General features: G+C 28.8%; 1 protein-coding gene across 3 annotated transcripts; it reads left to right on the forward strand.

Moving 5' to 3' along the window:
* Nucleotides 1-12245: 12245 nt before the first annotated feature.
* Nucleotides 12246-14727, forward strand: LOC120083481 (vacuolar protein 8). Of its 3 annotated transcripts, XM_039039251.1 has the most exons (3): nt 12246-14070; nt 14161-14224; nt 14389-14727. In XM_039039251.1, the coding sequence occupies exon 1, from the start codon at nt 12354-12356 to the stop codon at nt 14007-14009; it is 1656 nt and encodes a 551-aa protein (XP_038895179.1). In that variant the 5' UTR covers nt 12246-12353; the 3' UTR covers nt 14010-14070; nt 14161-14224; nt 14389-14727. The 3 variants fall into 3 exon arrangements, with proteins under 3 accessions (XP_038895179.1, XP_038895178.1, XP_038895180.1); XM_039039250.1 differs by having other exon boundaries at nt 12246-14224; XM_039039252.1 differs by lacking the exon at nt 14161-14224.
* The last annotated feature ends 461 nt before the right edge of the window (nt 14728-15188 follow it).

Below are 15188 nucleotides of genomic sequence, written 5' to 3' on the forward strand. Positions count from 1 at the left end.
AAGACATACAATGAATCATTAAGGAAAAATTACACATTTTCAATCAACCTCTAATACCACATTTAAATTTTGACTTTATGATTATACAATAAAACTTTAATATTGTATAAAATAATAAATATCAAGATCTAAGAACCATATGATTTTCACGATAATATTAATTAGAATGACATACCTTGATCCATGATAATAGTCTTCTAAGGGATCGTGTTTCTCTCTCTCTCTTAACTTTCCTTTAGAACTTAATTAAGTTTTTTGATGAGAAGAAAAAAACTACTTAATAGGGCAGAGAAAGGACCAATTCCTAACGTTTTATCTTTATATAGATATATTCGGTGTTTAATTCAAAAAATTTTCTTTTAATTAATTTAAAAATTATCTTTTACTTAATTGGTTAAATAAAATAATAGGCCCAAAAGATAAAATAACAGATAATGTAGATGTGCCACACTAATAGTATTATTATGTTTAAAATAAATCTAAGAGTACATTAAACTCTGAATTAATAGTTGTATCGATTTAAATCCTAAATTTTTGTAAGCGTATTGATTTATGTCTTCTGTTACATTTTAATTTAGATAAATATCATGTATGACTTATAATTTTATCAATTCACACTTTAAAATTTCATAAACGAATTCTTTTTTAATATCCATGAGTGTTCGGACCAGGTTACGTGCATTTTGACTAATCTCACGAGACAACCCATCTGACTCTATGACTTTTGGGTGTCAAGAAGACTCATAAGATATTAAATTCTAAGTAAATAGTCAGTATGGATTGAACTTATTCTCTCTTAACCATTTATCAAACTCATGTTCTTTATTTATCATAAGGTCAATCCATGATGGTTATAAGTGAACCAATTTAGACTTTTAGTCATGATTTTATTGGAAGAATGTTCCTATATCAATTAAAAACCATCAATTTCGCTAATCCGACATTTGAAAAAGATTACAGATATGTAAGAATTGATTGATGTACAATTTTCGAAGGTGATTTCTGATCGAGTATGTTCAAACATTGAAATGATATATAATGACATATGAAACACAGATAATATACTATCTCATGTTGGATCTCTAAATAGTCTTCTATCCATATATGTCTTTGATAAGACGAAAGTTGGGTTATGAGCTTTGGGTTTGGTCCATACATTTGGGAGTTGGTTAGAGTGCAAAAAAAGGTCAGAAGATTCGTATGATATTTGCTGTTTTGGGTGGTTACAATAAGCTGCATGTCAGCATCATGAGTTTAATTGCCTTTAGGCTTTCTAGGAGTCATTTAATAAACCATTTTCCTTTTAATAATTTAAACTTATATTTTTTTATTAAAAAGAAAAAAACAAGTTTTTTTTTTTTTTTTATGATAGACCATTATTATTTTTTATTTTTAAGAAAAATATTAATTTATATCCTTAAATTTAAACAGTTAATTTTAACGGATTCATGAGCTTTTTAAAGTGTATCAATTTATCTTCTCTTTTAAATTTTATTCTATAAATTTTGTGTAAAACTTATGATTTGTAAACATTAAAATGTTAAATATTTAAATATATTCTTTTCATATTGTCAAAAGTTTATATATATTTATATTAAAAAAATTGCGGGGGACCGGAGAATCCCTGACCCCATCCCTGTCTTCAATTGGCGAGGGTGAGGGTGGAGATGGGGGAAATACCCCTCGCGTGGGGGACGGGGATGGGGAGTTTCCCCGGCCCCGTTGCCAACCTTAGCATATAGTGAGGTATTATTACCCTTTTCAGGATCAGATTGCTCCTTGACTTGACTATGAGAGTTTTGAGATCTTCACCTTTGTCCTTTCGACACTTGGACCAGTCAAACTTTATAGGCATGACAAATGGGTCTTTACCCTAATTCAATCCATAATAAAATCCAAAGTCAACTTTAGCATAAGTTTGAAAGATTGGAATGAATTTTTTTATTCATATTTTTAGTTGGTTCTCTTATTATATCATTCCCATATACTTGAGAATGAACTTGATTCATATCATTGAAAAGTCATCTCAAAGTTGGTTTATATATAATGATTGCTTATACTTATGGCCAAATAATGAGTCAAAAAATTGATCAAGAGTGTACTGTTACAGAATTAAATGTATTAATATAAGACTCAAAGAATAATTTTATTGTCCTTTAGATTTATATATCCAACATCACAATTGTCATGAAATAAGGGTATTTAATTCAAGACAAGAAGGATAAATAATAATGAGAAGCAAATAAAAGTTTATGCAGTTGTATTATTTCACTCAAGGAATAAATTTATTTGTGAATTGTTGTACTAAAAGTCCAAGAAATGCCATGAAGGAAAGCATAGAATTCATTAGTGAAATATTTTAAGTACAATAACAAATTTCATCTTTTAACTTTGAATGATTCTAAAAACTATATAGATTTATAGACACAAAATTGATTTTTTTTTTTTGATAATCTCATTAGACATAAAATTCAAATTTATATCTAACAAATCGATTGGATTTCAAAATTTTCAAATTTGTTAGAGACCTATTAAATACAAGGTCAATAAACTTACTTTTAGTCCCTAAACTTTCATAAAAGTAATAATTTAGTCTACAAACTTTTGTTTGTAACACTTTCGTCAGGTACTTTCAATTTTGTACAAATTTACTCCTTGAATTTTAGTATGTAACAATTTAATAAAAATTAGTGTGAATATTTAATGATTTTTTTTATATAAATGAATAAATAAACTAATTAGACACTCAATATTTTTATTAAATACAAAGTCCAAATCATAAAATAATAGAATTTAACATCAAAATTTGATGATATTTTTTTAATGTTAGGAACTAAATTGTTACAAATATGAAAGTATAAGAGTTAAATTATTATATACTAAAGTGTAAGGACTAAATTATTATAAAATTGAAAGTACAGGGACTAAATCGTTACAAACCAAAATTTAGGGACTAAATTGTTACTTTCACGAAAGTTTAGGGACCGAAGGTGTTTTTAACCTAAATGCAAAATTGAAAGTTAAAAAAATTTGTTAGATGTTTTTAACGTTCATAAATTAAATAGACACAAATCTCAAAATTCAAAGACTATATTATAAAATTTAACTGATAAATTAATTTATTTTACACATGAAACAACATAAAAATATGGTGAATGCTTAAATATCAAGAAAACAACCAAGAACCGTTATTAAAGTGAGTTTAACATAGCAGTAATTGGCATGATGTTCTTATCTATAATTCTAACGTTCGTTCCTCTAACCTGTAGTTGTTACACTAAAACAAAACCGCTACCAAACAGCCAACGTATCGATGAAAGTGGAGAGAAAAGGAGCAAAAGACAAGCAAACAAAAGAGGTCAGGTTCTTAATTAGCATAAAGCCGAATTGTTTCACCGCTTATTCACATAGTACCTTCCTTATTTATTGTATTGTCATTTATCACACAAATTAATAGTATTCTAAAAGTGGGTATAACATAGCTCAAATGGATTTTCGTGTGTTATATAATATGATAATGCTATTTCAGCTCTCATATATCAATTTCGAGGTTCCAGGTTCAATTTTTTTCTCTTATAAAATAGTCAAAAAAATAAAATAAAGTAAATATTATTTGATACTCCTAAATTTTAGAGTCTTATCAATCGTAGGCTCATATTGTTAAAATGAACTTAACTAAGTGATAATTGACATTCACTCACATTCTTGAAGTTGGAAGTTCAATCTTTCATTCTTACAATTGTTCAACTATAAAAAGGCAAACTAATAATTGTTTCAATTCAAGCTCTAAACTATCAAATTGTTATTTATACTTACGTTCCCTTGATTCAATTTAAAATTAGTTCAAAATCATCTAAATGAAACCATTCTTCTTCAAAAATTCGAGTATATTAGAGTGTAAGTGAACAAGTCATTCTTTCTAAGTAAAGAAAACTAGAGAAAGATGCCACCCAACTTTAATTAAAAAAAAAAAAAAAAAGTTTTTTCTATTTGATTCTTGCATTTTTCTCAAAATTACATTAACTCTTAGCATTCAAAAAAATCTTATACATGTGTGAAAATTATGCATAGTAGGATTTAAACTAAATTTTAATGTAAGATCTAAATTAATTCACTTAATTGATATAATTAGTTTAGGGTACTAGAAATTTCGCTAAAGTGGAAAAATTTCTAATTCTAGATCTAAGCTACCTACCACTTTTATTTCTAATTTAACACGTCATCAAATAAAATATCATTTTGTTATTCATTTATTTCATAGACTATATAATTTCTCATACTAGCATAGTCCTATAAATTTTTCTAATGTATAAATTAAATTTTTTTTTCTAAGGTTAATAGTCATTTTTTGTCTCTACGATTTCATGAAGTAACAATAGTCTTAAACTTTGGTTTGTAACGATTTAGTTCTTGAAAACTCAAATTTATAACAGTTTAATCTTTGCACTTTCGAATTTGTAATAGTTTAGTCCCTTAAACTTTGGTTTGTAACGATTTAGTTCTTTAAAATTCAAATTTATAAACAATTTAATCCTTGCACTTTCGAATTTATAACAATTTAGTTCCTATTATCAAAATTAGTGTTAAGATTTGATATGAATCTTATATAGGTAGATCAAAAACTAATTAGGGACCTAATATTTTTTTTCTAAGCTACAAAGTTTATATCGTTGAATTATAAATGTTTGACATTTAATTTTGATGAATTATTTATGATAGAGATTAAATTGTTACCATTAAAATTCAATAACTAAATTATTATATAATTGAAAGTAAAAAGAATCAATCAAAGTGAACTTAACTAAGTGATATTAACATAATCTCTATAATTAGAGGTTGGAAATTCAATCTTTAATCACGTAGTTATTATAAAAATAATAATAATAATAATAAAAGAACTAAATAGTTAAAAACTAATGTGCCATTTACTTGGGAGGGAAATACATAATGTGAAAGATGACATTGGGAATTGAAGAAAAGATTTGGCACATCATTATTGGAGTTTATTTTTAACCTTTTGTGGTTCATTGGAACAAAAATCAATGAAAATGAGTTATTAAAGTGTGGGGTGAAAAAAGTAGATGGGATTTTAAGAGGTGGCCCACAAATTAAGTATAAACAGTCTGACTCTGACATTATGCAGATCTCCAAAAAAAAAAAAAAATGTAAAAAAGGGGTTTGGCGGTAAATTACACCACCAAAAATTACTTTTACTTTTAACCTCCATTTTTTGCTTTTGAATTGGAGTTTTTGTTTCAAGAAATTGTACAAATATCCTTTACATGTTTTCATTTTTCAAAATTAATACCCTTTTAGAAATTTTATTGACATTGTTTTTTACTAAATTTTATATAATTTTTCAAAAATTTCATTCCATTTATGTTTTTTAATTATCTAAATTATCTAAATGCAATTATGATTTTTAAATTTGACAAAAGAAAAATAAGGTAAGTTTTGAAAATATATAAATTACCAATGTTAATCTTACAACAAATTTTATTGAAAAAACTTAAATATATAGAATGTGGATATTAATTTTGGTTGATCTATATAGACTAAAAAAAATATTTCAACCAATTTTCTAAGCGATAATGAAAATTTTAATAAGAAATACAGAAAAGAAAAGGTTCAAAGGAAGGGAAAAAAAAAACTTGACTTTGGGAGTTTTGTTCCGTTGTTTTGTGTCCGTACAAATGGATCTCCGGCAACCACCGCGCGGCAGGAGCCACCGTCGCCCTCCACCGCTGACTTTTGTGGTGATACTTGACTCACCGACCTCCTTTATCTGGATTCTTCTACGCGCCTTCCTTCACTTCTCAAATTACCTTCTTAAAAAAATGAAAGGCTAAAAATTAAAATACCAATTTCATTTTTTTTTAAGTGTTTTGAACTTTGAAGTTATTGAATTTTTTTTATAAGGGATGAATTTTAGTTTTTATATTTTCAATAAATCTTAAAATTAATTCTTAAAGTTAATTTTTATCAAAATTAATTAAATAATAATTATAATTGATAAAAAAAATATAATATATGAATATGTTTTTAAATTTTATAGTAAAAATGTTAAAAGATAACAATTTTTTTAAAAATATCAAACAATAAACAAGTAGTAAAGACTAAATATAAGATTCATAAAATATGCAAAGACTAAAATTGGACATGTGAATGTATAAAGATCAAAACGAAAGAAACTTTAAATTCTAGGAACCAGAACGATATTTTAACCTAAATAAAATTAATCATTTTCTATATTATAAAAGAAGTTTGATTAGAATTTTAGTACTTGAACTTTTAACTTTTATCTATTTAGTCCTCAAGTATTTAAAATTGTCTAATAAATTTACCATATTTCAATATTATATTTAATAGTCATACACTTTTTTCTATATATATATATATTATTTTATTTTGTGTATAGTACATTTTTAGATTTAAAATTTTGAAAAGGTTCAAAATGAATTTATAAAAAAAATTAGGAACCAAATTAGAACCAAATTAACACAAATAGATTAAACTTGTCGATTAACATTGTAAAAGTATGTAGAATTTTGATTAGCTTTCAATTTTCATATATGAAAATGGAAATAGTTTTGGACTTCAATGAGGTTTGACATTTGCAATGCTTAAACTATTTTTGTTGTTCATATGTAAGACTCTTCCTTACCATTTTATATTGTTGTCATATACTCTGTGATGTATATTAAAATGAAGGGGCAATAGCCAAAAATGTGGCGAAGAAATTGGCCTTTTATCAATGGTCTATTTCTATATTTTTAGAGAATTTTGAAAGTTTTTGGTCCAAAATAGAAACTGTCCCTCTTTCTGAAATTCAAGTTTTTTTTTCCTGCACTATCATTAACGAAAATTACCAAAACTATTTTATCGTGTATAAGTGTTGGACTCTCAACTCTTGCTCTTGTTCGCTCTACTATACATCACCACTTTCAAATCCTTACTTTTGAATCTTGCTTCTTGTTCTCAATAGTCTCGCTACTATACATCTTCACTTTCGACACTACTCTTTCTATTTGCTCCCTATTAGTAAAATTGTGACAACAAAAAACAAAGATTAAAGAGTGAGGTGAAGAGCATGAAAACCTAAATTCTAAGAAGTGAGAGCAAGAGTAGCAAGAGCAAGAACCCAACCCGCATGTACAACGTTTTGTTTCAATAATTTCACGTTGATATTAAGTAAATAATGATAGACGTATTTAAATAATAGTATGTATAATTAAAATATGAGCTATGTATGTGAATTAATAATTTATCATATTGGGTTATTTTATTAGATTGGACTCTATTATTTGATCTAATTAGTTAAAGCCTAGATCTAATTGAACTAATACATAAAGAGACCTATGGCTATAGTTTCCAATATACCAAAAAAATAAATACTCAATCTTTCTTGAATCTCATCTAGAGAAAGATCCTACTAAGGATATTCAGAGTTTTTGGTTAAGGAAGTCTATAGTCATCTTCAAGTTATCATCATCTTGAAGCTATCATCAATCTCTTAATAGAATCCGTTATGTTATTTATTCTTGACAATTTAGCATAAATGACTCTAGGTTAATCTATTAAATATATATTTAAAGTAATTATACTAACATTAATTTTTTACAATAATATTATTATATTATTGTGTATTATATTTTAGATTGAATTGGTTAAAATAATATGTTGTCAAAGTAGCATCTGTTATTTATATTAGTTTAATTCTAAAATATAATATGTGCATATTCGTGAATTTATGCAGATAATTATTGACCCAAGGGAAGATGATTATTTTGTCAAATTGTGGGTATGTGTGTGGTATTGAGTATATAACAATTATAAGGACTGCTCATGTGAAAAATAGTCGGTCCAAAGAAAGACTATTTTTTGACAGAGTATTGTCAACGTTGAGAGTACCATTTATGGTGTCTTTGCTCAAAGGCTAGACATCAATGTGGTGCTAATGATGTAGGTTTATTGCATGATACTAAGAAGTTTCTCAAGAAGAATTTTGAGATGAAGGATCTTGATAGTGCTTCTTTTGTATTAGGAATAGAAATACTACGAGATCATTCTCAATATAATTTGAGATTGTCACAAAAGAACTACATTGAAAAGATTTTGAGTAGATTTGACATGAAAGATTGTGCACCAGAAGATACTCCTTGCTAAAAGTGATAAATTTCATTTAGGTCAATGCCCCAAGACTGTACTCGAGACTAAGGAAATGCAAAAGGTTCCCTATACATTAGCTGTTGGCAGTCTAATGTACACGTCCAGATATTGCGTTCATAGTTGGAATATTAGGTAGATATATTTGAACAACATGGTGATGGATCACTGGAAAGTAGCTAAATAGGCTATGAGGTATTTATAGAGAACAAAAGATTATATGCTCACTTATCGGAGATTGGAAGTCTTAGAGATCATTAGATATTATGATTCCGTTTATGTTGGATGCCAAGATACTTTACGATCCACTTTAGCCTATATCTTCCTGTTGGCTGGAGGAGCTTGTATCTTGGAAAAGTGTTAAACACACTTATGACTTCTTCTACCGTAGATGCTGAGTTTATAGCATATTATGAGGCATCCAATCATGGAATATGGTTTTGAAATTTTGTCACTGGGCTGCGGATAATGGTTGACATAGAACGACCACTAAAATTATTTTGTGACAATAAATCGACAGTAATGTATTCCAACAATAACAAAAGTAATACAAAGTCAAAGCATGTAGATGTGAAGTTTCTGGTTGTGAAAAAGGAGTTCGGAATGGTCAAATTTCGATAGAACATATAGGAATAAACTCTATGGTGGAAGACCTATTGACTAAAGGTTTACCAACTAAAGTTTTTCATGAGCATGTTGCTCAGATGGGTGCCAGTCACTATTATGATTCTATGGTTTAGTGGGAGTTTGTTATTAAAGATATTCTTTGACCTTAATTTGTTTATTTTCTATATAGAATAAAGTTGATGGTTTGTATTTTATTATCTGAACTTATTTATCATATATGCAATTTTTCAAATTCAATTTAGGATAAAGTTTTTAAGAATGATCTCACTAAGAATTTGGAGTAATTGGAAAGAGGCATGATTTAGATCACTTTGCATGTAGTTTCCATGCTATCTATCCATACTTAATCTATATGATCTATGTCATTGAATGTATTGAAATTGGAGAATTCTATTATTGAAATTGGAGAATTCTATTATTGAAATAACTTGTTTATGTGTGCTCAAGGTTTATGTGATTTAATTATATCAGGTACACAAGCATAGACTCAGTGAGAGATTGTTAGACATATTTAAATAATAATATGTATAATTAAAGTATGAGCTATGTATGTGGATTAATAATTTATCACATTGAGTTATTTTATTAAACTGGACCTTTTAGGCTATGGTTTCCAATATACCAAAACAATAAATATTCAGTTCTTTCTTGAATCCCATCTAGAGAAAGATCCCACTATAGTCATTTAAAGTTATCATCTTCTTGAAGGTATCATCAATCTCTTAATAGAATCTGGGACCGGTATGTTATTTATTTTTGGCAATTTGACATGAATGATTCTAGGGTTAATATATTCAATATAAATTTAAAGTAATTATGCTAACAAACAAAAGGTAAAAAAAAACATACTTTTTAAAAAAGTAAGTTAAATTTCATTTCGACATTTCAAAATGAGTCATCCATAAAAAAAAAAAAAAGAAAAAGAAAGAAAAAAAAAACTCAACTTCCCAAATTATATATAATAATTCTCTAAATTTTAAAAGATACTTAATTTTCTTTCCATACGACTATTGAAGGTTGGATTTAGACCCCATATTATGAATTAAGAAATTAATCCAAAAACTTTAACAAGATTTTTAATAAATTAGAGACTATCAAAATAAAATAAAAGATGCAAAGAGTTATTAGAAATTCATTCAAGATTGCTTTGTAGGGATAAAAGTTATGATAAGAGCATGGTGAAAAATTTTCATCAAAGTCTAACCATTTCGAAACTTTGTCTCGAAATTTTGATAAAGGGAATTTCATTTTTTCCTTAATTTTGATGAAATCTAAATATTGAGAAAAATTCAATATCCTTAAAGGAATTAACTACATTAGTAGGTTAGTTCAGTTCACCATCTTTTTCTTTAAATTTTATGATTCTGATTACATGCAATTATATAATTTTACGTGCTAATATCATTTATTAGAGTTTTTGTTAATGTACTACATTTTTTTAGTTTTCAATGTTTTTCAATTTTTAGTTTTATTTTCAATCCAAAACTTTCATTTTCAAATAAATTGAATTTGAAAAGAACCACAAAAAATAATTTATATTTATTTTTAACCTCATTCGAATTTTTTTTATTAATTTTTCACACAAACTTACCTTAAAATTGAATTGACATGAATTTTGTTTTTTTTACCATCCAAAACTTTCATTTTCATAGCATTTCACTTTAAAATATTTATTAGCTTTATATTATTTTGTAATTATTTTTTTACTTGTTTTTAAAATTTATGTACCTTCATCAAATATACATCTAAATGTTGTCTTACTTTATAGAAATGATGATTAAAAATATTAAATTATAGTCTAATTAAGTCACAATCAGAGTTTTATTAACTAATTATAATAATTTTCATCAATATCTATAAAGTATATTGATATTTTTGTTTTTTCTATTGACTATTTATTAGTTAATCTAAAACTATATTCCAATTTACTCGGATCTATTCACCATCATGTAAACGTACATTTGTTTTAAAATTAGTAGGTAGTTTGCCCTTTTTTTCAAGAAAAAAAAAGTGTGCTATTTTTGTAAAACTGGTCCTAAACGTAGCTATATAGTCCAAGTTTCATTGATTTTTCTAAAACCCGCCACAATTATTTTTAAATCCCTTTATAAAGTGATGTTAGACAGTAGACACAACCACCCTAAAAAGTTGATTAACCTTATAATCTAACTTTTAATTTAATTATAAAAATAATGAGTAAACAATTTGATCAATCAGCAGGTACATGGGATATTAAATTATTAAAAAAAGAAAAAAAAGTATATGTACAATGCCACTTTTACAAAATATATATATATATATATAAACAAAGAAAAGTAATTCTAAGTTAACATTCAATTCTATCACATTACATCTCAAACTTAGATAAGTGTTGTAATCTTAATCTTAAATTTCAAAAAGTGTTGCAATTTTAATAATTATTTCAAATATTATAAAGAAAAATGTATCTTGTACATTCAATATATTATAGAACATACTAAATATTTTCCTAAAATTTATGAATTTTAACTAAATTATACTATGGTTAAGTCAAAGTTATGTTTGTGCATCAAGTAATTCTAGTTATAAACCATAAGTACTAAATTATAATTTTGAACCAAATGTATAATTTAACTAAGATTTTAACACTATTTTAAAAGAGTTTTTAGTGAGATAACGAGGACAGAGTCAATTTAAGATAGAAATTACTACAATTATTTAAATTTAGGATCGATGAAATTAAAATTTTAGGAATCCAAAATAATACAACCTAAAAAGTTTAGGGTAAAAAATTGGTTTTTTTTTTTTTTTTTTAACTTAAAACAATGTAGGTGATAATACTTAAAAGCTAATTAGCAAAAGTCGACGATACTTGACATGCACTCCCTCAGGTCACAAATTCATCTCCATAGTTGTGGTAATAATAATAATAATAATAAATCAATTTACACCTCTAAATTTTGGGTTGTATGAACTTAAATTGTATTAAATTAAATCTTAAATTTTCATAATTGTATCAATTTCCACCCTCATTTATACTTAGTTTGAAAAACATCTATGAAACATAATTATTTCAATTAAACTTCTATATTTTTAAAAATGAATCATTTTAGATCTTTTATCAAAATTACATTTGGAATCATTAATGGATTCAATTCTTAAAATTCACTTCTTCAAATATTGGACTAAGAAAATGGATGATTATAATTGATGTACACATAATATTAAAAAAAAACTTAATTCAGAGTTTACAAATTTAAGGATTTAATTAATATAATTATGAGTGTCAGCACCATATTTATTCAAATAAAACAAGTATATATTGATATATGTATGAAGTTTTTTTTTTTTTTTTAATGAAAAAACATCTTCGAGGGTGTCGAGTGAGAAGCACCGCCGTAGAATGCAAGTGGGGCTTTTTAGTTGCTAGTTTATTTATTTATTATTTTATTATTTTTGGTGGTTTTCTTCTCTAAGTAGCTGCAAATTGCTGGGTGCTGGCCTTTTCATACCTACGCACTTTCTTCCTCGTAGGCTCTGCAGAATCTCTGGCTTCTTCCTTCATTCATTCACTCAACGCCATGAAAATACCTCCGGAAACTGACCATTTCCTTCTCTCTAACAACCTCATTTCTTCTCTTCTTGACGATATTCCACTCATCAACAACTTCAAGGGCAAATGGTCTTCAATCAGAGCCAAACTCTCCGATCTTCGTACTCAATTGATCGATGTTTCCCACTTCCCCAACTCCTCTTCCAATCCCATCTCTCTCGATTTCCTTCATTCTGTTCTCGACGCTCTTACCCAGGCAGCTTCTCTCTCCCACAAGTGCCGGAATCCCGCACTTTCCGATGGTAAACTCAAGACCCAGAGCGATATCGACGCTGTTCTCGCCAAGTTCGACTCCCTTCTCAAGGACGGTGAGGTTTTGATTAGAAGTGAGATTCTTCATGATGGTGTTGTTTCGAGTTCCTCGTCTAGAAGAGAGGCTGTTAGGGCGGAGTCCAGGAATTTGATCACCAGGTTGCAGATTGGGAGTATTGAATCCAGGGTATTGGCTATTGATTCGCTGTTACAGTTGCTGAATGAGGATGATAAGAATGTTACTATTGCTGCAGCTCAAGGTGCTGTTCCTGTTCTTGTTCGGTTACTGGATTCCAGCTCTCTAGAATTGAAGGAGAGGGCTGTTGCTGCTATTTCTATTGTTTCTATGGTGGATGGCGTTAAGCACATCATGATTGCTGAAGGTCTAGTGCTTTTGAATCACTTGCTCAGGATTCTTGATTCTGGTAGCGGGTTTGCTAAAGAGAGGGCCTGTTTAGCCCTCCAACCTCTGAGTATTTCTAAAGAAAATGCTAGGTCAATCGGTTCTAGAGGAGGGATTTCATCTCTGTTGGAAATTTGTGAGGCTGGTACTCCCGGTTCTCAAGCGTCTGCAGCTGCGGTTTTGAGAAACCTTGCGTCATTTAGTGAAATCAAAGGGAATTTCATAGAAGAAAATGGGGTTGTAGTTCTTTTGGGGCTTTTGGCCTCAGGAACTCCGTTGGCTCAAGAAAACGCAATTGGGTGTTTGTGTAATTTAGTTCTAGACGATGATAATCTGAAGCTCTTGATCGTTAGAGAAGGTGGGATCGAGTTCTTGAGAAATTTCTGGGATTCAGTTCCATCAGTTCGTAGTCTTGAAGTGGCCGTGGAGCTTTTGAGTCTCTTGGCTTCTTATTCCCCAATCGCTGAGGCTCTTATTTCAGATGGATTTGTTGATAGACTTCTTCCGGTTTTGAGTTGCGGAGTATTAGGTGCAAGAACTGCTGCAGCTCGAGCAGTTTATGAGCTCGGATTCTGCACGAAAACAAGAAAAGAAATGGGGGAATCTGGATTCATTACACCCTTAGTTAATATGTTGGATGGTAAATCTGTTGATGAGAAAAAAGCAGCTGCTAAGGCATTGTCTTCTCTATTACAATACTCTGGTAACAGAAGAATTTTCCAAAAAGAGGAGAGGGGAATTGTAAGTGCAGTTCAACTCTTAGACCCTTCAATCTCAAATCTTGACAAGAAGTACCCTGTTTCATTATTATCCTCACTTGTGATTTCAAGCAAATGTAGAAAGCAGATGGTTGCTGCTGGTGCTGGTTTGTATCTACGAAAGCTTGTTGAAATGAATGTTGAAGGGTCAAAGAAGCTGTTGGAAAGTCTTGGCCGTGGTAAAATCTGGGGTGTCTTTGCCAGATCTTAGCCGTGCAGGAGGCCATTTTCCGTAACTCTGTTTTATTGTATAGAAGCAGAAGCATGAATTTGTATGTACAATTTATGTTTGTATATTCTTAGTTAATGGGTGTTGATTTTAGTTTACAAGTTAATAATCTTTTATCTGTTCTACGTGGTAGAATTGTCAAAAAATGCTGCACTATGCCAGCTGAATTTGAGCATCACTTTACAGACATGATCTAGGTTTGATGACCCAACTTGATTTTGATTCTGTGATCATTACTGCAAACTTCATTGTCGAATAATCGAATGACACATCTTCAATTATTTTTGGAACTGTTCTCTATTATATTAGATTTTGCAGTTGTTATATTATTCTAATGAAGAAAATAAACTTTCAATATCAGGATGATTTCCCATGTGAATTGTTTCTTCTATTCAACTGACGGAGAAGGTTGGAAGGCTTGCTCTGAGTCTTCTTTGGTAATAAATTCAAGTATGCATCTTTTTATTCCACTAGGCCTTGGTAATCCTTGAACTTTGGAAGATGACCCTTTTCAATTCTTCCCATATATTCTTCAAACTAAATTATTAGGGTAGGTTTCTGATTGCCTTTTTCTATTGTTAATTATGTAAGCATCTTATGTACAATACTTTCTTACCTTCTCATCATTTTCAGTGTAGAACTTAAGAATAATTGTATATCATTTCGACATTATTGATCCAATATATGCCTATTTTGGTGATGTTGAATCCTCCCTGTAACTGTGGGTCTAAAGCACGTGCATCTGTAGTTAAGCATGTGCTTTGTTCACTGATTAAGGCAGGAATTAGACTGTCTTTGTTGGCTGGTGCCTTAACAGGTAAGGGTCCTACCGAACTCTTGGCCCATTCCAGCCATTTGCTCTGTTGACTAAACTAGCTTAGCTGACTATTTTATTCTCTCAATCCCTTTTCTTCTTCTTTACATAATGATGTTATCCAATTTGAAGCAGATATCTTTCTTTATTTTGGAAGCAGTAAACAAATTACTGTTTCCTATGTTCTTAGCTATAATGGATTTGACTTGACCCAATATACTAGTCTACTGGTGGAGTGATGAGAATCAAACAGATGATCAGAACTTTTGGGCAAATGATGGGTTTTACTTTTTCCCTGCCCAGCCTTTTTGTAGTCTAGCTGGTTTCATGATGAAATTAGTGACCAG

Source organism: Benincasa hispida, chromosome 8 (genome assembly GCF_009727055.1).
Source record: "Benincasa hispida cultivar B227 chromosome 8, ASM972705v1, whole genome shotgun sequence".
Lineage (NCBI taxonomy): Eukaryota > Viridiplantae > Streptophyta > Magnoliopsida > Cucurbitales > Cucurbitaceae > Benincasa > Benincasa hispida.